Source organism: Bos indicus, chromosome 2, assembly GCF_029378745.1.
Source record: "Bos indicus isolate NIAB-ARS_2022 breed Sahiwal x Tharparkar chromosome 2, NIAB-ARS_B.indTharparkar_mat_pri_1.0, whole genome shotgun sequence".
Classification (NCBI taxonomy): domain Eukaryota; kingdom Metazoa; phylum Chordata; class Mammalia; order Artiodactyla; family Bovidae; genus Bos; species Bos indicus.
In genome coordinates this window covers 84293677-84320613 of record NC_091761.1, presented here as the reverse complement: position 1 = coordinate 84320613, position 26937 = coordinate 84293677, and the positions used below count along the sequence as shown (strand labels likewise).

At 38.2% G+C, this 26937-nt stretch overlaps 1 protein-coding gene across 8 annotated transcripts in view; it reads left to right on the top strand.

Moving 5' to 3' along the window:
* DNAH7 (dynein axonemal heavy chain 7) overlaps positions 1 to 26937 on the top strand; it is a 257248-nt gene that overhangs the window by 222451 nt on the left and 7860 nt on the right. For 7 of the 8 annotated variants that reach the window (XM_019974246.2, XM_019974250.2, XM_019974240.2 and 4 more), the window contains 5 exons: positions 4616 to 4777; positions 16077 to 16262; positions 18402 to 18539; positions 22959 to 23189; positions 26258 to 26410. In XM_019974246.2, the coding sequence (XP_019829805.2) occupies positions 4616 to 4777; positions 16077 to 16262; positions 18402 to 18539; positions 22959 to 23189; positions 26258 to 26410 (870 nt within the window). Of the gene's footprint in view, positions 1 to 4615; positions 4778 to 14393; positions 14530 to 16076; positions 16263 to 18401; positions 18540 to 22958; positions 23190 to 26257; positions 26411 to 26937 lie in introns of those variants that run through there. The other variant, XM_070769576.1, reaches the window with a different exon arrangement.

Below are 26937 nucleotides of genomic sequence, written 5' to 3'. Positions count from 1 at the left end.
ATGTCACTGCCCTTTATTCCTAGATAAATATTTCAGTCTTCTTATTTCTTAAGAATAGAGATATTACCTTATCCTATTACAGTTATTATTGTAGTATTATTTTAGCAGGGATACACTATTGTATCTAATCTACCCAAATTTGTGTTTGCGTCCCAAATTTGTCAGTTGATGAAGTAATGTCCTTTAGAACATTTTCCCTGATTTACCAGGGGATCGGTTCAGAGTTAGGATCACAGTTAGTTGCCATGGCTTTTTTGTCTCCTTTAATCTGGACCATTACCTCAGCCTTCCTTTGTCTTTGATGGCCCTGACATTTCTGAAGAATTCATCTCCCTGGACTATTTTTAATAGAACATGTCTCACTCCTTGAGATTAGCTTTAGGTTACAAGTTCCGAGCCCCAGTGTGACTGGGGTGAAGTCATGTCCTCAGAGGCTTGTACTGGGAGGCATGCAATGCCCATTTATCTCTCACTGATGATACTAATTTTGATCCCCCAGACGAAGTGTGGTCTGATTTCTTCACTCTATAATAACTGCTTTGTCCCTTGCAACGAATAATCTGTGAGAAGACACTTTGGATCATGAAGATATCCTCTTCCTCATCAAAATCTACCTGGGACCCAGATTTAGTAGTCAGTGATAATTCTTGCTGGACCCACTTATTTCCTCTGGTGATTCCAACTCCAGAACTCCCTCTGCATTTGACACTTGACATGCTGTTATCAGCAGCGGCCCTCCCTTCTATCTCATCTATTTATCTTTTATAGGTGTGAACTCATAAATTCTTTACATCTTCTCCAGTGGTTAGTAATTCATTACTATTCCTAAGGTTTTTGCTCAAGTTTTGTCCAGAATTGGTCAGCAGGAGCTGCTTTTGTCCTTGTTATAGGTCCCGTTGTTTATTACTATTATTTCTCTTTCTGTTATAAGCTGCTCCAGGCTGATCTGTACCCCAGTCTTGGAACCAGCCATTTTTCTGAAGAGCGCTGGTTCCTGTTTCATGGGGAATGGTATCAGAGACCAAGATTTGGGTGTTAGACATACAGCATTTATTGTCTGTAGTTCTTATCCTTTTAGAGAGAACTTTGAAACATATACATGTAATCACAATATGTGTATGCAAATCTACATACACACATATAGTGCATACAGACAACCCCATGCACACACAGACATTCATATACATGTTTTAGAAGTAACAAGTTCCTACAATACCTCCAATTTCTGTTGCTCTACCCTGGATTCTTTTCAGCTTTTCCTCATTCCATATTCACATGTCCCTTCTTCAATGGTGAGAAGCCTGGCTCCCACCTCAACACATTTATTGATTTGCTCAGTTCTCTAATATATCCAGAAGAGTTGCAGAATCAGCACAGCATGTTTAACTTTGCTTCTCCCCACTCTGTGGTTAAACTTATGCTCCTTTCTGCTCATCTCACACTTTCCCTTTCAATTTTATTCCACGGGGGCAACCTTCACCCTGCCCTTGTTTAAAACTTTGGGCAGTCTCCTGGCTTTCCTGATTAGTGTCAGGTAATTAAATGACCTAGAGTCATTTTAAACTGCAGAGCCAGTCTTGAATCAGAAGTCAGAAGGTGCAACATGATATATTAATTGATATTTCAACTTTTATTAAAAACAGGTTTCTACTCTCTAGTATCTCACCTTGAGCCTGGTGAGGCTTCATACCGTAGGGGAAAAAGGATAGAGTTGGCATCTTTCTCTTTTTTTGTTGAAGTGTAGTTTATTTATAATACTGTGCTAGTTTCAGGTATACAGCAAAATGATTACGTTTTTTTCAGGTTATATTCCATTGTAGGTTATTATAATGAATATAATTCCTAAGTGCTATATAGTAAATCCATGTTGTTTATTTCATGTTTGAAAGTGAAAGTGTTAGTCACTCAGCCGTATCTGACTCTTTGTGACCCCATGGACTGTAGCCCACCAGGCTCCTCTGTCCATGGAATTTCCAGGCAAGAATACTGAAGTGGGTTGTATTTCCTTCTCCAGGGGATCTCCCCCAGGGGTCACACCTGGGTCTTCTGCATTGCAACCAGGTTCTTTATTATCTGAGCCACCAGGGAGATTTATGTTTATTTTATGTTTACTAGTTTGTTGATCCCATACTCCTTCCTCTTTTCTTTGGTAACCATTAGTTTGTTTTCTGTGTCTGTGAGTCTGTTTCTGTTTTGTAGATAGATCTATTTGTTTTATTTTTTAGATTCCATATATAAGTGATATCATACTGTATTTGTTTTTCTCTATCTGACTTTTTTCACTAAGTAAAATATTTTCTAATTTCATCCATGTTGCTGCAAATGTCAATATTCCATTCTGTTCATGGCTGAGTGATACTCCATTGTGTATATGTATACATCATATCTTCTTAAGCCAATTATATGTTGATGGAAGCCTAGGTTGTTTCCATGTCTTGGCTGTTGTAAATAGGGCTGCCATGAACCCTATTGTAAATAGAGTGCACGTATTATATCATTTTGAATTAGAATTTTCTTTTTCTTTCAGATATATACCCATAAATGGAATTGCCAGATCATATGGTAGTTCTATTTTTAATTTTTGAAGGAACCTCCGTACTGTTTTCCATAGTGGCTCTACCAATTTACATTCCTACCAACAGTGTACGAGGGTTCCCTTTTTTCCTCACTTTCTCCAGCGTTTGTTACTTGTTGTTACTTGATAGCCATTCTGACTGGTGTGAGGTGGTAATACTGCATTGTGGTTTGATTTACATTTCTCTAATAATTAGCAATGTTGAACATCTTTTCATGTGCCTGGAGCCCTTTTGACTTGGCTGGGATTTGAAGCTGACTGTTTCTGCCTTGTGAGTTCTCTCAGGGGTTCTTCCTTGGCTCCCTTTGCTGCTTGACTTCTCTGTGACTCCATCACCTCGGCAGCACCTCCCCTTCATCTGGCTGTCTCCTCTCAGCCTTTGATTCTCCAGCCTTCGCTTGATACCAGCTCTTGCTGTTGGGATTTCCTTGCCCCATGACATAAGTCCCCTTGAGAAGAAAATCACTGAAATGACCACTGGCTGACATTCCTAGTCCAGCTCCCTGTCTACTCCTTGGGATTCACTCCAGATTGGCCCATCATGTGAAGGAGAGCTACTGATTTCTGCACCAAAGTCCACAGTCCGAGGCCGTAGGCTGCTCCATACTCCTAGGCATGAATTTTTCATTTTTCCACTCTATCCCATGGAGAAGGCAATGGCACCCCACTCCAGTACTCTTGCCTGGAAAATCCCATGGACGGAGGAGCCTGGTAGGCTGCAGTCCATGGGGTCGCTAAGAGTCGGACATGACTGAGTGTCTTCACTTTCACTTTTCACTTTCATGCATTGGAGAAAGAAGTGGCAACCCACTCCAGTGTTCTTGCTTGGAGAATCCCAGGGACAGGGGAGCCTCATGGGCTGCCGTCCATGGGGTCGCCCAGAGTCAGACATGACTGAAGCGACTTAACAGCAGCAGCACTCTATCCCAGATGCAGGGTGCATGTATCAGCTCTCTGAGTGGCCCCATGAATTCTTTCCTGGTAGCTTGGACCCAACATACTCTTCTCCTCTTCCTGGATATAAGGACAAGGGGACTCCCAGTACAGCAGCTGCACTTTCCAAGGAAATCTCTTCACAAATCCTTTCTCAGGCTCTAGTTTGACCATTTTTATATCCTTGTGGAGGGTACAAATAATTAACATATTGCATTGTACATTCTCATTTCTGAATCAACACTGAATTTGTGTTTGATAGTGACTCTAGAACTTTTATGGGCTTCTCAGGTGGCTCAGGGGGTAAATAATCCACCTGCCAATGGAGAAGACACAGGAGATGTGGGTTCAGTCCCTGGGTCGGGAAGATCCCCTGGAGGAGGGCATGGCAACCCACTCCAATATTCTTACCTGGAGAATCCCATGGACAGAGGAGCCTGGAGGGCTATAGTACATAGGGTTGGACATGACTGAAGCAACTGAGCATGCACACACGCGTGCACATAGGACTTCTGTAGTAACATAAACACTGTGAGGCTCCCAAAACTTCTATCCAAAAGTGCTTGTAGAGTTTCTCTATGGATTTGAACTATCTCCTTTGAAATTTCTCCATGGTGATCTGGGAACAAACATTGGAATTCATAGCTTTTGCCTCTCAGTGCTTAAGTTGAAATCCTCCAAAATCATATATATAATCATATATCTGGAGAAGGAAATGGCAACCCACTCCAGTATTCTTGCCTGGAGAATCCTATGGACAGAGGAGCCTGGTGGGCTACAGTCCATGGAGTTGCAAAGAGTCAGACACGACTGAGTGACTTCACACACACACACACACACACACACATAAGGTAACATTGAATTAGACAAGCTCACTATACTTTCTGAAACCTGGTGTACGTGGAAGCTGTGTGTGTCAACTGAGCATGTATACAAATGAGCATATTTTTGCCTAAATAGCCAGTGAAAAAGTTAATTCTGTTTTAGTTTCACTTTGACATGGATATATTTATAAGCAAAAGTAATTACTTTGATTTTAAAGTATGATAAGCATAATGCAATGTTGGGGAAGAAAGAATGATGCTATACCATTTCTTCTCATTACAGGAGGAATTCAAGAAACTACTATATGGCCTCTGTTTCTTTCATGCTTTGGTACAAGAGAGACGGAAGTTTGGCCCCCTGGGGTGGAATATTCCTTATGAGTTCAATGAGACTGATCTCAGAATCAGCGTACAGCAGCTGCACATGTTCCTGAATCAGTATGAGGTACTATAACAGTTACAGCAAGGACATTACCTGTTGTGCACTTTATCACAGAGTGTTTGTACAGTGAGCAGGGACGTCTGATTAATTTCTCCTTTTATAGAATGAATAGCAGGATATGCATTAGCTAACAGGGTTCTGAATGTATCGCAGTGGTCCACAGAGGAGGTGGGACCTAGGTAGCAATGAGAAGCTGTATCAGCTACTGCAGCCTTAAAACAAAGTTGTTGTCTCTTTGGAATTTAAAATTGTTCCTGTGCAGTTTATTTTTGTTTAAACAAATAAACAAGAGGATTTTTCCATGAGGGGGAAAATAATGAATAGCAGGATAGTTTCCCAAAGTTTCTTTAAATAGGATTTTGTTGTAATAGGATATTATAAATGCCCTAGTAAGTAGTTAGGATGTCAGTTTATCTATTAACAATCTGTACTTTATCATTTATTTTGATACATACACACCTATGGCAATTTGAAAATACTGTACGTATTTTGTAAAGGGTTTGGGAAGACCATACATCAGCCAGTCTCCAAAATGGAAAAAAAAAAAAAAAAAAAAAGACTGATTTCCCTCTGTTCATGGCTTTATTTTGAGGGAAATGTCATAATACTATTTTTCTAGAGTTTGGGCCATTTGTCCCAGATCAGACAAACTACTTAAGCCAGTGGTGTTAACGTGAGGTATAGATCCTGGGAAGAAGCCCACAGCGTCATGTTGTCATATCAACCACATTTTGCCCCCTTGCTCTCCCTGCTCTGTCTCTTCTCTCTGTCTGTCTCTCTTGTTCTCTCTCTGTCACAGGCATGTGCACACACGCTTTTTCTCTCTTTGCAACTTATCAGTTGGATTTTAATGTTTGAATTAAAAAAAAAAAACTGTTTTGGTAAGTCAGTCTAAGTGTCTTACACAACTTTTGTTCAGAATTATCTGGAAATCTTTAAATCAATCAAAAGTGTATCAAAAAAAACTTTAGTTTTTGAAACTTTTAGTGAATTGTGATTATTTTTTTAAAAAAGGTTTATGAACAGGAAGTCACTGAATTCTTTTTCTATAAAGCAAAGGAAAAATCGAGCAAGATAAATAACAAGAGTTCAAATAACATATCTAAACTAAAATGAGCATTTTATCTGGTCTTCTGTGTTTCTGTGTACAAATTTGTATTCTATACTAAAATGAAATAAGTTGAGAAGGCCTTTGATTTTGCAGCATTAAAATTTGGTGAAGCATTCAAAAGAAGCATAGGTTTGATGAACTTCTTTCTTATAATAATATTTATTTTAAAATTATACTAAGAATGGAGGCAAAAAGTATAATGATATAGTGCATGTGGAAGTATCTGAGGTAAAATAGAGTTTTCAATACAAACAGAAAGAACAAGGAGCTCCTTTAGCAATTTGTTCAAAAATCTGTAGAGTATATTCTAATTTAAAATATTATAAACCTATAGTGGAGTCAATTAAAAGTGTCAACAATTTAAAATTAAGTAACCATAAAATGAAACTTTGAAAAACATTATAGACAGTTTTACTTTAAAAATTAAAAATCTATGAGACCATATGAAGCAGAAATTTTATAATGGTTGTCTTCAGTTTCTTTATAATTTTAAAAGCAGTGTTTGAATAGAACCACTTACAGGTCTGCCAGTATGAAAACAGATTTACTCACACACACACTACTTTTAAATTCCATATTACTAATCATCTTTAGTGCCCACGTTCATTCTCAAAGTGTTAAAATTTTTTGACAATAGTTTATTTGGTCACCCTAGCTTTTTAAGCATCTGAACACAAACAAGGAGGTAAACAACTCAATGGATGTGATCAGGGAAGGTTCCAGAGACGAGGAGTTGCTTAGGAGTCAATGAATAGAAGGTTTTCAGGTAGATGATATAAAGAAGCAGCAATAAAAAGGTTTAAAAAAGTACAAATAGGTGAAAAGGTTTGGTGAAGGATAAGTGATTTGCAACAGTTACAACTGGACATGGAACAACAGACTGGTTCCAAATAGGAAAAGGAGTATGTCAAGGCTGTATATTGTCACCCTGCTTATTTAACTTATATGTAGAGCACGTCATGAGAAACGCTGGGCTGGAAGAAGCACAAGCTGGAATCAAGATAGCCAGGAGAAATATCAATAACCTCAGATATGCAGATGACACCACCCTTATGGCAGAAAGTGAAGAGGAACTAAAAAGCCTCTTGATGAAAGTGAAAGAGGAGAGTGGAAAAGTTGGCTTAAAGCTCAACATTCAGAAAACTAAGATCACGGCATCTGGTCTCATCACTTCATGGGAAATAGATGGGAAAACAGTGGAAACAGTGTCAGACTTTATTTTGGGGGGCTCCAAAATCACTGCAGATGGTGATTGCAGCCATGAAATTAAAAGACGCTTACTCCTTGGAAGGAAAGTTATGACCAACCTAAATAGCATATTCAAAAGCAGAGACATTACTTGCCAACAAAGGTCTGTCTAGTCAAGGCTATGGTTTTTCCAGTAGTCATGTATGGATGTGAGAGTTGGACTGTGTAGAAAGCTGAGCTCTGAAGAATTGATGCTTTTGAACTGTGGTGTTAGAGAAGACTCTTGAGAGTCCCTTGGACTGCAAGGAGATCCAACCAGTCCATTCTGAAGGAGATCAGCCCTAGGTGTTCTTTGGAAGGAATGATGCTAAAGCTGAACCTCCAGTACTTTGGCCACCTCATGCGAAGAGTTGACTCATTGGAAAAGACTCTGATGCTGGGAAGGACTGGGGGCAGGAGGAGAAGGGGACGACAGAGGATGAGATGGCTGGATGGCATCATTGACTCGATGGACGTGAGTTTGGGTGAACTCTGGGAGTTGGTGATGGACAGGGAGGCCTGGCGTGCTGCGATTCACGGGGTCACAGAGAGTCGGACACGGCTGAGCGACTGAACTGAACTGAAGTGATTTGGAGCATCCTTGTATGCCATGCTAACTGATTGGGAATTATTATATTGTTATTGGTCTCCTCTTAGGAGAGCATTTGCATTTTAGAAGGACCACTGTAGCAACAGAGTGGACTTAGATGACAGGCTAGTTTTGGGTGATGTGAGTTGAATTGTGTCCCCTATGCCAAAAGATATGTTGAAGTTGTAATCCATGGTACCTCGGACTGTGAGCTTATTTAGGAATGGAGTTGTTGCAGATATTATCAAGTAAGCTAAGATGAGGTCATACTGGAGTAGGGTGGATCCTTAATAGAATATGACTGATATCGTAAATAAACCTTCCCTGATCACATCCAGTGAGTTCTTACCTCCTTGTTTGTGTTCAGAAGTTTAAAAAGCTAGAGTGACCAAATAAACTATTGTCAAAAAACTGTTAACACTTTGAGAATGAACGTGGGCATGAAAGATAATTAGTAATATGAAATTTTAAAATATTGTGTGTGTATTATGTATATGTGTGTGTGTGTATATGATTCATAGCGGGACATTTGCGTACACAGAGGCAGAGATTAGAATTATGCAGTGACAAACTAAGGAACACCTGGGGCTACAGAAGCTGGAAGAGGCAAGAAAGGATCCTCTTAGAAGTTTTGGAGGGAGTGTGGCCCTGCCAACACCTTGATTTCAAACTTTTAGCCTCCAGCACTATCAGGCAATGAATTTCTCTTGTTTTAAGCCATCTATTGGGAGACCTAGGGAACTAATACAGAAGACCATCACAATAACCCATGCAAGAGATGCTGAGAGTTTAAACTAAATCATTTGGACTAGGATGGGAAATGTGGAAGAGATATAATAGATATGTAGGGACAAGGATTGAAATGACCTAGATATTAAATGGTAAAGGGATAGGAAGAAGTCTCTTAATGTCATGTTTTAGGTCTCAGTTGGTGGTCCATCCACTTATTTATCCAGACAGGAAATAGTACCAGGAATTAATAGTTGTATAGTAGATGGGTTAGTGAAATGGGGATGGTTGAGTGGATAAATAATTTAGTCTTGTACATTTTATACATCTGAGATATCTAGGTTGATAACCATGATATTTGATAGGCTTTTGGCATATAGATATAAAGCCCAGGAAAAGAAAGCACAAATAGAAAGCTGTAAGTTGTTAATGTGTAGGGAGAAGCCTGAGAACACCTGAGATTTAAAAGAAAGGCCGGGTAGAGTAAAAATGAACTAAAGCCTGACTGCTGGTGAGCATCCAGTGTCAGTAGTAGGAGAGAGGACAGGAGAAATGGAAAGTGCAGACAGAGCAGCCAGAAGAAAAGGGGAGAGAGCACGCTGAGTAAATAAGGAATATCAGGGATTGTCTGTCATAGCAAATGCTACAGGGACTCTCTCACTGACATACAGGACTGACTGACCGGATTCCTGCTGTTAAATGACAATTGAGCAGCACTTCCCATTCCTCCAACAGAGTAATCATAGAACAAACCGGACAAAACTGCTATGCACTCATCTCATATAACCCACCAAGAGATACAGAGATTTTTTTTTTTTTGAGGAATGTGATTCACAGTTCCCTTTGATATTGAATCTAATGTAATTCTTCTTCAGCAATCAAAATTTTGTTCTTTGTATTGAAGTGCAATTTACCCACAACATTCTATTAGTTTCAGGTATACAACATGATTCAACATTTGTATATATTGCAAAACGACTGCCACAATACTTCTGGTTATCTGTCACCATAGAACTAAAAAAAAATTTTTCTTGGGATGGAAACTTTTAAGATTTACTTTCTTAGCAACTATCAAATTTGTAATATGATATTACTAATGTCACGATGCCGTACGTAGATCCCCTGAATTATAACTGGAATGTGTGTCTTAGTCTTTTTTACTCATTTTGCCTTCCCCGCAACCCCTTGCCCCACGGTAGTCATCCATCTATTCTCTGTATCTGTAAGTTTTGTTTTGTTCATTTTTTTTAAGAGTCTACATTTAAGTGAAATCATACAGTATTTGTCTCATCTCACTTATTTCACTTAATACCCTCAAGACCCATTCATTTTGTCACAAATGGCAAGACTGCATTCTTTTTATGGCTGAGTAGTATTCCATTGTGTATTCACATCTAGTCCACATCTCCTTTGCCCATTCATCCATCAATGAACACTTACATTGCTTCCATGTCTTGGCTATTTACATAATGCTGCAATAGACATAGGGGTGTATATAGCCTTTCAAATTAGTGCTTTCATTTTCTTTGAATAAATACCCAGAAGTGGAATTGCTGAGTCATATGGTGGTTCTAGTTCAAAACATTTTTTGAGGAACCTCCATACTGTTTTCCACAATGGCTGCACCAATTTACATTCCCACCAACATATGTATTATTTCTTGTCTTTTGATAATAACCATTCTGACCGATGTGAAAGAACATCTCATTGTGATTTTGATTTGCATTTTCCTGGTGATTAGTGATGCTGAGTATCTTTCCATGTGCCTGTTGGCCACCTGTATGTCTTCTTTGGAAAAATATCTATTCAGATCCTCTGCCCATCCTTTAATCAGATCATTTGGGTTTTGTTATTGAGCTGTATGAATTCTTTATATATATATATATTAATTTTTTTAAGTGAATAGGAAAAATTATAAAAGAAGAAAATGCAAGTAGGTATATATAATGTACCTGGCTGATGGGTAATTCCCAGAGGTGTGTGTATGTCATTGTGTGTGTGTGACTGTGTGTGAATAAAAGTCCCACCCCTCACTGTCACCCTAACTTCACCCCAAAGCAACCAGTTTCACAGTAAGCCCTGTCCAGACTTCTTGTGCACAAATAGTTAACATATATACATATGTATAGTATATGCACAAATTTTCCTCAAAAACATAATCGTATTTGCATATCATTTTCAGCTTGCTGTTCTTACTCACATATGTTGTGGACAATCATAGTAGAGATCTTTGTCTCAATGGCTGCATACACAGCTTCTCCTTTTTGACTATCAGGATTTTATTTCCTTTTTATTTCTTACTATTCAGTAATGGTGGTGATGGTTTAGTCGCTAAGTCGTGTCTGACTCTTGTGACCCCATGAGCAGTAGCCCGCCAGGCTCCTCAGTCCATGGGATTCTCCAGGCAAGAATATTGGAGTGGGTTGCCATTTCCTTCTCCAGGGGATCTTCCCAACCTAGGAATTGAACCTGGGTCTTCTGTATTGCAGAAAGATTCTTTACCAACTGAGCTATGAGGGAAGCCCTCCACTATTCAATAATAAGCAGAGTTAAAATGAGTAACTTCATATATTAATATAACCTTGCATACTCATTGCCTGATTCTACACTATCTCCCAGTCCATGGTCTCAACCCTCTTTTTACAATGAAGCAGGGAAGCAGTCCCAGCATAGAGCTGCTATTTCTACAACCCCAGACGATGGACCTGGGCCTCTAAGAGAACACATTCCTGGGTTTGATTGATTGGCCCTGTTGTGATGAAGCAGCTGAGATAAACACCAGTTTACCCATCAGTTCTCAGGGGAATGTTGGCAGGTTTAACCCTTTATACATAAATCAAATTCTTCCCTCTCCAGATATCATTTTATGTCTGCCTCACAAAGCACTCCCAGGGGCCAACTCATCCTCATATACTAACTATTTAATTTGTGCAGGAGTTTTTTTTTTTTACCACAGTTTTATGACCTATCAGCAAGGCAAACCCAAGCAGTGCCTGCATCTGCAAACTCCCCTCATCACCATGCCGGCTTCTCCCTCATGGTTCTGCTTGTTTCTCGACCAGGTCTTGGTCCTGAGGTGTTCTCCTAAATTCACTACCTTCCCTTCCAGTTCTACCAGAGAACTAGTCTCAAAATTCCCAACCCTGAATTCAGTAAATTCTTCCTGTGTAATTAGTACCACCTATTCTTTCCAAAAGCTGTTTTTTTCTGTTGAAAGGATTCCTCAAAGTGGATCACTGGGATGTACGATGTATACACTTAAACCTTTAGCAGATAACTGCAGGAAGATGTGTAGAACAACAACAAAAAAAAGCAATAGGAAAATATCCTAAAGTAAAAATTTTCTATATTTTAGTAGCAAACATTTAAAAACATCGCTATAATAAAAAGCCATAAACAATTAAATATCATAAAAACAAAAGACAAGATGACTTGGAGAAAATATCTAAAATTTGTATAACAAACTGATTCTATATCTTTATAGAACTTTTAATAATAAGAACAAAGATACTCATTTATGTGAGGAAAACAAAAGAAAAAAGTGATAAAGGAACAGGATAAATGCCCACCAAACCAAACAAAAGAGGAAGAGATAGGGAATCTACCTGATAAAGAAATCCAAATAATGATAGTGAAATTGATCCAAAATCTTGAAATTAAAGTGGAATCACAGATAAATAGCTTGGAGACAAGGATTGAGAAGATGCAAGAAAGGTTTAACAAGGACCTAGAAGAAATAAAAAAGAGTCAATATATAATGAATAATGCAATAAATGAAATTAAAAACACTCTGGAGCCAACAAATAGTAGAATAACAGAGGCAGAAGATAGGATTAGTGAATTAGAAGATAGAATGGTAGAAATAAATGAATCAGAGAGGATAAAAGAAAAACGAATTAAAAGAAATGAGGACAATCTCAGAGACCTCCAGGACAATATTAAACGCTACAACATTCGAATCATAGGGGTTCCAGAAGAAGAAGACAAAAAGAAAGACCATGAGAAAATACTTGAGGAGATAATAGTTGAAAACTTCCCTAAAATGGGGAAGGAAATAATCACCCAAGTCCAAGAAACCCAGAGAGTCCCAAACAGGATAAACCCAAGGAGAAACACCCCAAGACACATATTAATCAAATTAACAAAGATCAAACACAAAGAACAAATATTAAAAGCAGCAAGGGAAAAACAACAAATAACACACAAGGGAATTCCCATAAGGATAACAGCTGATCTTTCAATAGAAACTCTTCAAGCCAGGAGGGAATGGCAAGACATACTTAAAATGATGAAAGAAAATAACCTACAGCCCAGATTATTGTACTCAGCAAGGATCTCATTCAAGTATGAAAGAGAAATCAAAAGCTTTTCAGACAAGCAAAAGCTGAGAGAATTCTGCACCACCAAACCAGCTCTACAACAAATACTAAAGGATATTCTCTAGACAGGAAACACAAAAATGGTGTATAAACTCGAACCCAAAACAATAAAGTAAATGGCAACGGGATCATACTTATTAGTAATTACCTTAAACGTAAATGGGTTGAATGCCCCAACCAAAAGACAAAGACTGGCTGAATGGATACAAAAACAAGACCCCTACATATGTTGTCTACAAGAGACCCACCTCAAAACAGGGGACACATACAGACTGAAAGTGAAGGGCTGGAAAAAGATTTTCCATGCAAATTGGGACCAAAAGAAAGCAGGAGTCACAATACTCGTATCAGATAAATTAGACTTTAAAACAAAGGCTGTGAAAAGAGACAAAGAAGGTCACTACATAATGATCAAAGGATCAATCCAAGAAGAAGATATAACAATTATAAATATATATCCACCCAACATGGGAGCACCGCAGTATGTAAGACAAATCCTAACAAGTATGAAAGGAGAAATTAACAATAACACAATAATAGTGGGAGACTTTAATACCCCACTCACACTTATGGATAGATCAACTAAACAGAAAATTAACAAGGAAAAAAAAAAAAACAAAAACATGTATCTATAAAGCTCACTAAAGCAAAGCACAGTAAAATGAGGTATGGCAATAAAAGGCGTTAAATTTATCAAATAAAAAAAAATAATAAAGTGCTGAAAAATTAAAGCTGTCAATTCTGTAATAGATATTCATTGAAAGTGTCTTTTGAAATGGGGGTGAAAACACCTTCAGAGAAATGAAAGCTAAGGAAGCATGCACGAGCTATAAAAAATGATAAAGTCCTTTATGAATGATGATAATATCAAAACAAAACTGGGAAATACAGGAAGGAGTAAAGACCACTACGAACAGTCAATACATGGATAAACATTAGAAACTATTCTCTTTTCTTAATTTCTTCATGGTAAACTATCAACATTATATTGTGAAATTTTTCAGAAAAAAAAAAAAAGAATATGGTATGACATAGTTCTGTCTTAGATATTATAAAAAAAAATAAATAAATAAAATAGTATTTTCTGAAAAAAAATAAATAAATAAAAAAAAGAAAAAAGTGGATTATTTAACAATAAGAAATACAAGTGGCAAATAAATATTTCTCAAATGTCAGTATCAAAAATAAAATTAAGATATGTAGTGTACAGTATGGTGACTATTGTTAAACTATACTGCATATTTGAAAGTGGCTAAAGAAAACAGATCTTAAAAGTTCTCAACACAAAAAAATTTTTGTAACTGTGATGATGAATGTTAAATGAGCTTGTTGTTATCATGTCACAGTACATACAAATACCAAATCATTATGTGGCATACCTGAAACAAATATGTTATATGTCAATTATATCTCAAAAATTAATTTAAAAATTAAAAACAATTTTATTGCTTAATTATCATTTTATCTAAATGATAACAGTTTTGTTGTGAGCAGTGAGAGAGAATTCTTTATATTTCTGGTGGGTATGTAAGTATTTAGGCTTCCCTGTTAGCTCATCTGGTAAAGAATCTGCCTGCAATGCAGGAGACCTCTGTCAGGAAGATCCCTTGGAGGAGGGCATGGCAACCCACTCCAGTATTCTTGCCCGGAAATCCCCATGGACAGAGAAGCCTGGGGGCACAAAGAGTTGGACATGACTGAGCAACTAAGCACAACACATGTAAGTATTTATGGTTAAGCTAAATAAAATTGCAATATGAAAAATCAGTTTATTTGCATTCATAAACATTTAGAAATTATGTATATTAGTGAATACAATAAGAAAGCAAAGTAACAGGGAAAAATATCTCTACAAATTTGATGGTCAATTTATAAAAGAGTTTATACAAATAAAATAAAACTATTTAAACTTTAATTGAAAAAATGGATAGGAGGCTACTTCATAGGAGAACAAATGTTATTAGAAATTAAAAGATCGTAAATTTTATTAGTATTTTAGAAAATGCAAATGAACATAGTATTATCTTTGGGCAATCAAATTATCAAAGATTTTAGAACTGTTTTAGCAACTACACTTGCTAAGCTTGCTACACTAGTCTTTCAGGAAAGTAGTTTGATAACATTAATCAATTGCTTTTTATAAATTCCTTTCCATTGATGTTGTAATTTCCTTTTTAGGAATCTAGACTAAAGAATCATTAGAAAATTTAAGAAATGTATATTTAGTGAAACATAAGTTAACAAAGTAGAAAATTAGGAGCCACTAAAGTCTTTAATGTTAGAATATGATTATTAAGATAGTACTTCCCAGTGGCTCAGAGGTTAAAGCGTCTGCCTGCAATGCGGGAGACCTGGGTTCGATCCCTGGGTCAGGAAGATCCTCTGGAGAAGGAAATGGCAACCCACTCCAGTATTCTTGCCTGGAGAATCCCATGGATGGAGGAGCCTGGTAGGCTACAGTCCATGGGGTCGCAAAGAGTTGGACACTACTGAGCGACTTCACTTCATTAAGATAATATTTTCATATACTATTTTAAGGAACAGTAAAATATATAATGAGATTTGGTGAAAAATTATATGCAAAATTGTACATACAGTATGATTCCAGTTGCCAAAATATCAATATATACAGGTATAAAAAGGTGGTGAAGGAAATTAAAACTGATTATCTCAGATTTGATTGGTTTTGAACGTCACTTAGCAGTGCTGGATTTTCAAGGATGGGATTATGTTCTAATTTATTTTGCATCAGGCACATAGTAGGTGGTCCACTAATGCTGGTCGAATAGTAGGTGAGTTCACAACTTACGAATCTTCCCTGGTGGCTCAGACGGTAAAGCGTCTGCCTACAAGCCTACCATGTAGGAGACCCGAATTCAATCCCTCGTCCGGAAGATCTCCTGGAGAAGGAAATGGCACCCCAGTCCAGTACTCTTGCCTGGAAAATCCCATGGATGGTGGAACCTGGTAGGCTACAGTCCGTGGGGTCGCAAAGAGTCGGACACGACTGAGCGACTTCACTTTATCACAAGTTATAGAGGATTTCTTTTCTTTGTACTGACGGATTGAAAATGACAGACCACAAAAAGAGAGAGACCCTGGGAAAAATCACAGCAAATTAGCTGGGAAGTGAACATATAAAGGGAAACTGTGGTGATGCAAATGTTTTGTAAACTGTTTAATAACATGAGCAAACAAGAAACACTGTTTTGTATGATGTGGGACTGCTAAGTCTTGCCTGGTTGAGCAACTCGAGCTCTCCTATAGGAACTGCCCTACGACGCCCTACGCTACATGACCGGCGAGTGCAATTACGGCGGCCGCGTGACTGACGACTGGGACCGGCGCACGCTGCGCAGCATCCTAAACAAATTCTTCAACCCGGAATTAGTTCAGAATCCGCACTATAAATTCGACTCCAGTGGCATCTATTTTGCGCCTCCTTCTGGGGATGTAAGTACATATGCTCTTCAAGAAAACTGAAAGCCGTAAAGCATGAAATTCCTCTGATACAGAAAATGGTGAATTTTTTTCCAGTGGCCTTTTTTTTTTTTTGGTTAACTATTGTGTGACCTTCAGTCTTACAGGGACAGAGCAAACCCTATGCAAAGATGGAGTTAGTGGCTTCCTGTTTGCTGTAATGTGAGGACTATCAGAAACGTTCCTCAGCCAAGGATGTCTTCCTCGGTGACCTGAAATTCTTACTGTGAATTCAGTCCTTTGGGTCAAAAGACATTGGCCCCAATTAAAATGGAAATACACATGAGAAGGGAGTTACAAAATAGTATTAACCGTAATAGTTAATATGTAGATCATGCTTAATTATTTACAAAGCAGTTACATGTAATTATCTCGTTAGAGCATCAAATTAACATTGATGCTATTATTCCTTCTCTTTTACAAGTAAGAAAGTAAGTTCACTAAACTTAAATGACTTGCCCAAGATCCCAAAGGTAGAAAGGGACAGAGCATCACATCTGCTTCACAAGACCAAGGTTGTCGGCTCCTATTTTTTCCAGTCCTGTCTAACAGATGCATTTGCCTTCAGATTATCACAAGTAGACTTCTGGGGACTGCCAGTATAATTAAATTGGTTCTCATTTTATTCCCAGAAGTCAAAAGGGCACATATTGAAAGTTAAACACATAGCCGCAGGCAACAAAGGCGCATACCTTGACTCCACATCCACTTGGAAGAGTTCTAGCTGAGGGCAGACACTGAGAGAGAAGAGAAACACCAGTACCAGAGTCCAGGTCACAGATTGGGTGGGGCAAGTCAACACAGGGCGTCATGGTAACAGGATTTCCAGTGATGAATCGGAAAGTAAGAAGATGGCAAGATAAAGTCAGGTTGTGTAATTAGCCCCATATTGAAAAATCATCAATGACCAATTGCCCCACCTCACTGTATGTGTATGTGTATATATATTTGTATATGTATATATATGAATGTGTATAATTATACATATCCTTCCCTGATTATACATATCTTCCCTGGTGGCTCAGATGGTAAAGAATCCGCCCGCAATGAGGGAGACCTGAGTTCGATCCCTGGGTTGGGAAGTTCCCCTGGAGGAGGGCATGACAACCCACTCCAGTATTCTTGCATAGAGAATCCCCTTGGACAGAGTAGCATGGCAGGCTCCAGTCCACGGGGTTGCAAAGAGTTGGACATGACTGAGCGACTAAGCGCATATGAGCATCAAGAGAAGTATGGAATCTTTTTTTAAAAATCTTTTTATTAAACTTTTTATTTTATATTGGAGTATGGCTGATTGACAATGTTGTGATAGTTTCAGGTGGACAGTAAAGGGACTCAGTCACACATGTACATGTATCCATTCTCCTCCAAGCTCCCCTCCCCTCCAGGGTACCACATAGCATTGAGCAGAGTTCCTGTGCTCTAAAGAAAAGTATGGATCCCTAGGTTGGGAAGGTCCCCTGGAGAAGGAAATGGCACCCACTCCAGTATTCTGGCCTACAGAAATCCATGGACAGAGGAGCATGGCAAACTACAGTCCATAGGGTCTCAAAGAGTCAGACACGACTGAACAACGAACACTTTCAACACTCATGGAATCTTGTTGGAAGTTTATGTAAATATAAAATATGTGTGCATGAGTATAAAAGATTTATATTAATGGTGGTTATCTCATGATAAAATCTCAGATAATTTTTACTTTTCTGAATTAAGGGGATTTATCATAATAGTAAATAGAAAAATCAGAGTAAAGCTGAAAAAGAAACTACTGTGGTAAATTAAGAACAGTCATCAGCAAATGCAGCACAGAAAGATTTCTGTGGAAGAAATTTCTAAATGAAGTAGCCACGATATTCCTCTCTCCATTTAAAAATTCATTTCAACTGAGTGGGGCATTTTTTTCCTCTTTCTAAATGTATCCATATCTTCCCCTGCCCCGCTTTTTTTTAATGCTTTGGGCCTGGATGAAAGAAAATGAAAGCATTCAGTGTCCAGTCTGACAGGCTCATCCACTCAATAACCTGAGTACTGAAAATTACCTCTTTTCAGTGAGCACGTTCTACAGGATAATTGATTTCTAACCTCCTGGCTCCTTGTTATTTATCTTTGCAGCACAACAGCTACATTGAATACACAAAGACACTGCCTCTGACCCCAGCTCCAGAAATCTTTGGGATGAATGCCAATGCTGATATCACTAAAGATCAGTCAGAAACTCAACTGCTGTTCGACAATATTCTTCTCACACAGGTGTGTGATCTGTGCAGCAGCTGGATTCTGAGGCTGGAAAGGATGGTCCCCAAGCAGCATGAGCCCACACGGGAGAGGCCCAGGCACAGAATTACATCTGTTCAAGTGGAGAACCATTTTCAGGAAAAGAGAAAAAAAAAATACGTACCTTAAAAATAAGTTTAAACATAGAGTAAATGAATGTGTGAGCTTTGTTTTCATCAGGCTTTTGATTTGGAAAGCATATTTGAGTATCATTCTGCTGCCAGCAGTTCTTTGAGTAGCATTATCTCTGAGTATTCTTTGATATCATTCTGCTGCTAGGAATTCCATTTTGCCTCTCTTGGCTTGAATCATGCCCCAGAACATATAATATGTCCTTTATAAATTTCTTAAAGTGGAAGAAGACTTTCAAAGGTGCCTGGAAGCAGTTTGATGCCAGAATTAATCTAGAATTTTCCCTATTTAATTTTCTAGTCTCTTACTAATGCAATGTTTTTAATGGCTTATCTTTATCAATGTTCCAGAACATTTAACCTAGTTTGCATAGTTTTTTTCACATCAATATTTTATCAGATTATATAATATTTAAAATATAATAGTAAGTATGAAATGAATTAAAAGATTTAGGAGAACTATTGCCTCTGAGACATGCAACTCTATTAGTGAGAGCATAAATGTAGGGGCACATCAGAAAACGACCTCTTAAGGCACCAGGATTCAGCATGCCATGGCACAGGTTAGTTCATTTGAATGAAAGATGTTTAATCTTACTTGTCTGTTAAGAGATCTTCTCTTGTATTGTTTTCTGTTAGAAGATATGCTTGTTTGTTTTAGTTCTGAAAGCAAATTAGTCCAAATGGTGAGTTCCCTTAATGATTACACAAAATTTTAGTAAGTTAAGGATGATTATTCATCAAGTAAATTATTCCCCTAACTGATTTCAAGCTAATCTTTTTTTATTTTTATGGAATCTCAAAGTAATAATAATGGTTAATTATTTTATAGTGCTTCTTGTATGGGAGCACTGTTCTAAATGGTTTATGCATAACAGTGTAATGCTTACGACAGTCCTGTGAGGTAAGGTGCTAATTATTCCCATTTTGCAGCGAAAAGACAGACACAGAAAGATTAAGTAGTTAACTCAAGGTCAGCTAGTACAATTTGAAGCCAGGACTCTGAACCAAATAGTCTGAGTCCCACTAGTTTGGCTCCAGAATCTGTGTTCTAAGCTGTGCGATACTCTTTCTAGATTCTAAAAATGGAATAAACCTCAAAGGCAGATAACCAGAGATGCTAGGGGAACTAAGAACTGGAATGAAAGAAAGAAAGAAAGTTAAAAAACCGGGTTGAAAGAAAGAAAATGAAGTCGCTCAGTTGTGTCTGACTCTTTGCAACCCCATGGACTGTAGCCTCCCAGGTTCCTCCGTCCATGGGATTTTCCAACAGTAATACTGGAGTGGGTTGCCATTGCCTTCTCCAGGGGATCTTCCCAACCCAGGGATTGAACCCGGGTCTTCTGCACTGCAGGCAGACTTTTTACCATCTGAGATACCAGGTAAGTCCAAGAACCAGACTTCTCTGGTGGCTCAAATGGTGAAGAACCAGATTAGGAGAATGAAATAGTGTGCTATCATTGATGAAGAGTTCATGGAACTTCTGGCTCTGGTCTGTTGTAAAATAACATCTGCTAATAAGGCAGAAAGGACAAAGACCATATTTTAATGTCCCTTTTATATGTTAATACCACTAAGATCAGTTATTGCTCGAGCATGAAGTCATATACAGACAAGAATACGTAGATCTTTAGCAACATTCGTGCATGTAGTATGCAATAGTCTGACAACAGGAGAGTTATAGAGTCTTTGGCTTTTTTTAAACTTGACGGACTGTGCCATATTACAGAATACATAAAGCAGTGGTCTTATTCCAACAGAAAATGACTCAGAATCAAACAAACAAGTTTAAATACACTTGGGGTATTTTCTTAGTATGTGATTAAACAACGTCTTTCAATATTCTCCAAATCAAATTGTCAAATACAAATTAATGTAATGGGTAGGCAGGAGTTCAGTGATTCTACATTGAGTTTACCACAGTTCAGAGGCAACAAGATAGACCAAACAGCAGAGCAAGGTCATGAGGACAGGACCTTCATATTGTGTATTGAAATAAAATATCTTTTGAAGTGAGAGGAGCTAGTGAGGTTGAGAATGTTACTTTTGCAGAGCTGTCTTACCTATGGTGAACTGCCTGACTTGCTTTTGACTAAGAAAAGTGTTTCAACCTAAAATATTGTTAAACTAGAAATGGAAAGGTTGAATTCCATGATGTCTCCTTGAAAATGGATCCCACTTATCTTTATTTGATTAATAAAAGGAAAACAACTGTTAGAAGATTTCAAATGGTATTTGTGAAAACTCTTAAAAGACGATTAAAAAAGAACCCAAGTTAAATAATTACAAATAACACCCTTTTGCTCTTAATTCTCAATATCAGTTGGATATTACTTTTAAAACGTATCTCCCCAACTGTGTGATTTTGGTGTGTGAGAAATAGTATAGGAATGTGTGTTACTAAAATATTTTTCTTACATTTTTGAAGGGTTATAGGCCTAGGATTTATTTTGGGGGGTGGTGGTTGGGGGGTTTGGTGGAGGTGCAGCTCTTGTTGGAAAACAGAAATGTTTTAAATGAGTTTATAGTACATTGTATGCACATCAAAATACAAATAGAAATCAGCATATCATTCTTCAAATGCAACAGAAATAGGTATTTCACTAGTTTTGACCAAATATTCATTACTTTCTTTGTTATCTGTAATTTGTCTTATATATTTGGTTGTAAACCTAGTACTTTAGGATTGTGGTAAAGGATTACTATATTGGCATAGTCCCCCCCCCCATTTTTTTCTAGCTTGTAATTAATACTAACATTTAATTTTTTTAAAATTTTATTTTATTTTTAAACTTTACAATATTGTATTCGTTTTGCCAAATATCGAAATGAATCCGCCACAGGTATACCTGTGTTCCCCATCCTGAACCCTCCTCCCTCCTCCCTCCCCATACCATCCCTCTGGATCGTCCCAGTGCACCAGCCCCAATTATCCAGTATCGTGCATCGAGCCTGGACTGGCGACTCGTTTCATACATGATATTATACGTTTCACTGCTATTCTCCCAAATCTCCCCACCCTCTCCCTCTCCCACAGAGTCCATAAGACTGATCTATACATCAGTGTCTCTTTTGCTGTCTCGTACACAGGGTTATTGTTACTCTGGATATATGAACAGGAGTGGGATTGCTGATCACACGGCAGCTCTGTTTTTAGTTTTTTAAGGAACCTCCATATTGTTCTCCATGGTACTGAACCAAGTTATATTTCCACCAATACTGTGGCAGGATTCCCTTTTCTCCACATTCTGTCTCCAGTATTTTTTGTTTGTAGATTTTTTGATGAGGATCATTCTGACCAGTATGGAATGAAACCTCTTTGTATTGTTAATGTGCATTTCTATAATAGTTATTGATGTTTAATTTTTTATTGCACATTTTTATAGGAAGGTGTTAGGGTACCATTAAAAATCTTCCTAGAAACTTAAGTAGAAGTTATTGTCAATATGTATGGCATAGATCCAATATAGAAACTAGAAAATATAAAATCTGAAATAAAACTAAACACAATTTCCTGGGGCTGAAAAAATATGAGATGCATTCATTTATATTCTAATAGTGCGTATTCTCTCTCCATGCACACACACACACACACACACACACACACACACATTTATTTTGAGGATTTAAAAGGTTTTCTCAGAAAATATAGATTCATTTATATGGTGCCACTATAAACATAAGAAATAAAAGTTGAAATGAAATTCCGCTTCCTTGCTTACAGTGTGAATTACTAAAGTCTGCTTTATCTCTATAACTCTTCCAACTGCTTGGAAGATTAGAGCTTATTTTCTTTGCCCTCTTGGGTTCAAGGAGAAAGCTATATCTCTGCTTTTGGCAACCGGTAGGCACCAGAGTTATTATTAGCAAATATATTTTTGGCAAGCTTTCTCATAGCAAAACCAGATTTCCTCTTTCTGGGCTTTGATGCCCATCATCACTTGACCACCCCACCATGGTGAATGCTTTTGCTCCCTCTGTCCACAGCATCTGCCCTTCCCTCTATTCCTAGAGAGCATAGTGCTTCCTCCAGACCTCCTTTTGCCATTGAACATTGTACATAACCTTCTAACAGTTGTTTTCCTCCTGAAGCTTCATTCCCATGCCTGTTACCATCACGTCAATAAATCTTATGTGGAGAAGAATCATAGCTAAAATAACAAAGTAGTACTCATTCTTACAAAATTTACCTTAGGAATTTTCCCATCCAGCAATTCTTAGACCTTTGTGAGCATTTCTGATTCATAGTTTGAACTCTTCCCAGTCTCGTTCAGCAGATGCTGGTGCAAAATCATCGGATGAAGTGGTGGATGAGGTTGCTGGTGACATCTTGGGTAAACTTCCAAACAACTTTGACGTTGAGTCTGCAATGAGGAGATACCCAACCACTTACACTCAGAGCATGAACACAGTGCTTGTTCAAGAAATGGGACGGTTCAATAAGTTGCTGCAGACCATAAGAGACTCGTGCATTAACATCCAGAAAGCAATCAAGGTAAGGGCAAGTCCACCAAGAAAAAATTCATTGAAATAAACAAATCATTGATTTACTCAGCCAGCATGTATTGGGCACAGATTCTGTGAAAGCACCTTTCTTGGTTCTGGGATAGAAAGAAAATCCCTGCCCTTAAAATGTGTATGGAATTCTGGGGCTGGCAGTTAATAAGTGGGTAAGTGAATATAGAGTATGGTACATAAAGCAGTCATTTGCTGGATGAGATACATGCTCAGAAGGCAGAAAGCATTAAGAGGTAAGAAAAACAAAGCTTCTGCCCTCACTGAGCTTACCTTAGTGAGGGAGACAAACAATTAACAAATAAACTTGCAGTCAATGGTAAATTCTATGGAAAAAAATAAAATGGGATAAGGATGTGGAGGGTGAGAGGTGGGAAACGCAGTCATTTGGAGTCAGGCCATTCTGAAGAGAGGCCTGATGGGAGGGGCAGGCCATGGAATGTCTGGGCAGCGGGTTGAGCCAGCAGGAAGGCCCTGAGAGCAGCAGCCTGGCATGGCCGAGGGGTACCGTGGGGAAGGCTGGCTTGGCTCAAGTGGAGTGAGCACAAGGGAGATGGTAGAACAGAGAGAGGAAAGCACAGGCTCGCGATGGCCTTGTCGGCCAAGGTTGGGATCTTCAATTCTATTCTACAGTGTAGAGGCAAAGGGAGGCCTTCAGAGGAATTTAAGCAATAAAGTGAAATGACCTGTTTTGTATTTTTAAAGATTGCTCTGACCTCAGCGGAATGGATTGTAGGGAAACCAGAACATAGGCAGAAGCCAATTATAAGATAGAGGTCTTCCAGCTGAGTTGGTTTCTTGTAGGAGCAGTGGAGGTGCAGGAGAGTGGTTGGATATGAGTTATTGTTGAAAGAGGAGTCTATCTGGCCAGCTGTGGTATGACCTGGCAGGGCTATTTAGCTAAGTATTTGGTATCTTGTGTTTCTCCTTAACCTGGTTCTCCCTATTTCCTTCCTGCAAAATGAAGGCCTGGCTTTCCACATTCTAGGAGATAAAAGGGGAAAGAGGCCCGAGGGAGCTCGGCAGCTGATATACATGGATTCACTTAAATCCCAGTTTGGGTATGGGAATTCTGACACCAACTAAGCCTGGCTGGCATTCTTCCCCTCCAAGGGTTTCTTCATTTTCCTTTCCAGGTTTCATTCAAAGTAGGTGATGTGTAGTTTTGTGGGGAAAGACCCAGGAGTCTGTTTTTTAAGGCAGATCTCAACAATCTTCATTTTAGCACCACCTTCTTCTCCTCCCTAGCTAAGGCCATCACTTCCAAATATTTGGAATATCCTAGTTGATTCTCAGCTTTGCCCTCTACCAGTTTAGGATCGAGTTTCTCCTGACAACTAAGTCAGCTACCAACAGTCCCATGCTTTCTAGCTCCCAGTATTGTTTTGCTTCTTCCTGCACCTGTAGGCTTATGGGGGGTTTTTGGAGGTGTAGTATTTTTTGTTTTCAGGGGGTGGATTTGGCCATACCACACAGCATACAGGATCTTAGTTTCCCACCAGGGATCAAACCTGTGCCCCCTGCAGTGGAAGCATGGAGTCTTAACCTCTAGACCACAAGGAAAGTTCCTAGGCTTGTGCTTTTAAGAAGGAGCCTATTATACAGAGTGAAGTAAGCCAGAAAGAAAAACACCAATACAGTATACTAACGCATATATATGGAATTTAGAAAGATGCTAACAATAACCCTGTGTACGAGACAGCAAAAGAGACACTGATGTATAGAACAGTCTTATGGACTCTGTTGGAGAGGGAGAGGGTGGGAAGATTTGGGAGAATGGCATTGAAACATGTATAATATCATGTATGAAACGAGTCGCCAGTCCAGGTTCGAAGCACGATACTGGATGCTTGGGGCTAGTGCACTGGGACGGCCCACAGGGATGGTATGGGGAGGGAGGAGGGAGGAGGGTTCAGGATGGGGAACACATGTATACCTGTGGCGGATTCATTTCGATATTTGGCAAAACTAATACAATTTGTAAAGTTTAAAAATAAAATAAAAAAAAAAAGAAGAGAAAAAAAAAATTCCTTTACTGTTGTTTCAGGGTTTGGAGAATGAGGAAAATGAAATGTGGGTGTTTAATCCATTAAATTTACTCTAAAATTTTCTCCATATGTTAGTTGGAATGATACTGTCAGCTATGGAGAAAACAGAAATGATGGCAACTGGCCCAGTTGCAAGATCACATAGGAATTTTCAAGGGCTTCAAAGTTTTACCATCTGTTAGGATCTTCAATTTTATTCTAAAGTGTAAAGGTAAAGGGAAGTCTTCATTATGCAATGAAGTAAAATGATCTATTTTACATTTCAAAATGGGATAAAATCAATTAGACTTCACAGTTGCAATCCAGGATATTCAACCTTTCAAGGCACTTTGTATCATTTTGCTCATTTTATAGTTATCACTATCCTTTTAAGAAGGCCAGGACAGAGGTATGTTAGTTGTCTATTTAATAGATAAATAAACTAAGTCAAAGTTAGGCTGTGACTTAATAGGCAGTGAGGAGCCAAGTGTTGATTAAGATCTTCCAAGCTGGGCCGAATGGGTAAAGGTAGTCAAAAGGTACAAACTTCCAGTTACAAAATATATCCTGGAGTTACAATGTACAGCTTAGTGACTACAGTCAATAATACTGTATTGTGTATTTGAAAGTTGTTAAGAGAGTAGATCTTAAAAGTTCTCATCACACAAAAAAATGTAACTATGTATGATGATGAATGTTAACTAGGCTTATTGTAGTGAACAATTCACAATATACACAAATATTGAATCATTATGTTATACATCTAAAACTAATACTGTATGTCAGTATTATTTATATTTCAATAAAAGAAACTTTCCATTAAAATTTGATTAGATTAAAATTAATATTTTTCTAAGAAATAATTCAAAGATTCCATGTCTTGTGAGTCAAAGAAAATACCTTTTCTTTCTCCCTTTTTTTTTGCTATACTTAACTAATCATAACTGTAAACAAGTTTAATTATAAAATTATTCAAATGCTAGAATACTGTCATGTCAAACAATGGTTAAATGTGTTTCAGGGGCTTGTAGTGATGTCTACAGATCTTGAGGAAGTGGTTAGCAGTATTCTGAATGTCAAGATCCCAGGAATGTGGATGGGGAAATCATACCCAAGCCTTAAACCACTTGGGAGCTATGTGAATGACTTCCTTGCAAGACTAAAGTTTTTGCAGGTGAGTTCGTCCGAATGCTCATACATTAGGTTTCTTTTGATTTCATTTTCTTCACTAGGATTTGCGACCCCATGTACGGTAGTCTGCCAGGGTCCTCTGTCCATGGGATTCTCCAGGCAAGAATGCTAGAGTGGGTAGCCATTCCTGTTCCTGGGGGATCTTCCCGACTCAGGGATCAAACCTGGGTCTCCTGCATTGAAGGTGGATTCTTTATCATCTGAACCACCAGAGAAGCCCATAATGAGCATTATTGTCTAGTTTTTATGTGTATCCCAAGCATAAATGACCACTACTCAATATCACATATAGTTTATGTAACTGTTGCAGTAAATTGTCAAAATACAAATATTGGAAGTAGAATCTCTGGAAGCTTCTTTAGGAGAGGTGTTCATGTTCAGTGAAATTAGAAATTCAAATCAATGACATTTGAAGAGAAAAAGGGACTCTCTGTGTTGATATTTCTACTGACTATTTAGCTTTAAGAGATCCCTACAATGGAGCATCCTGCAAGGCCAGACAAGCTACTA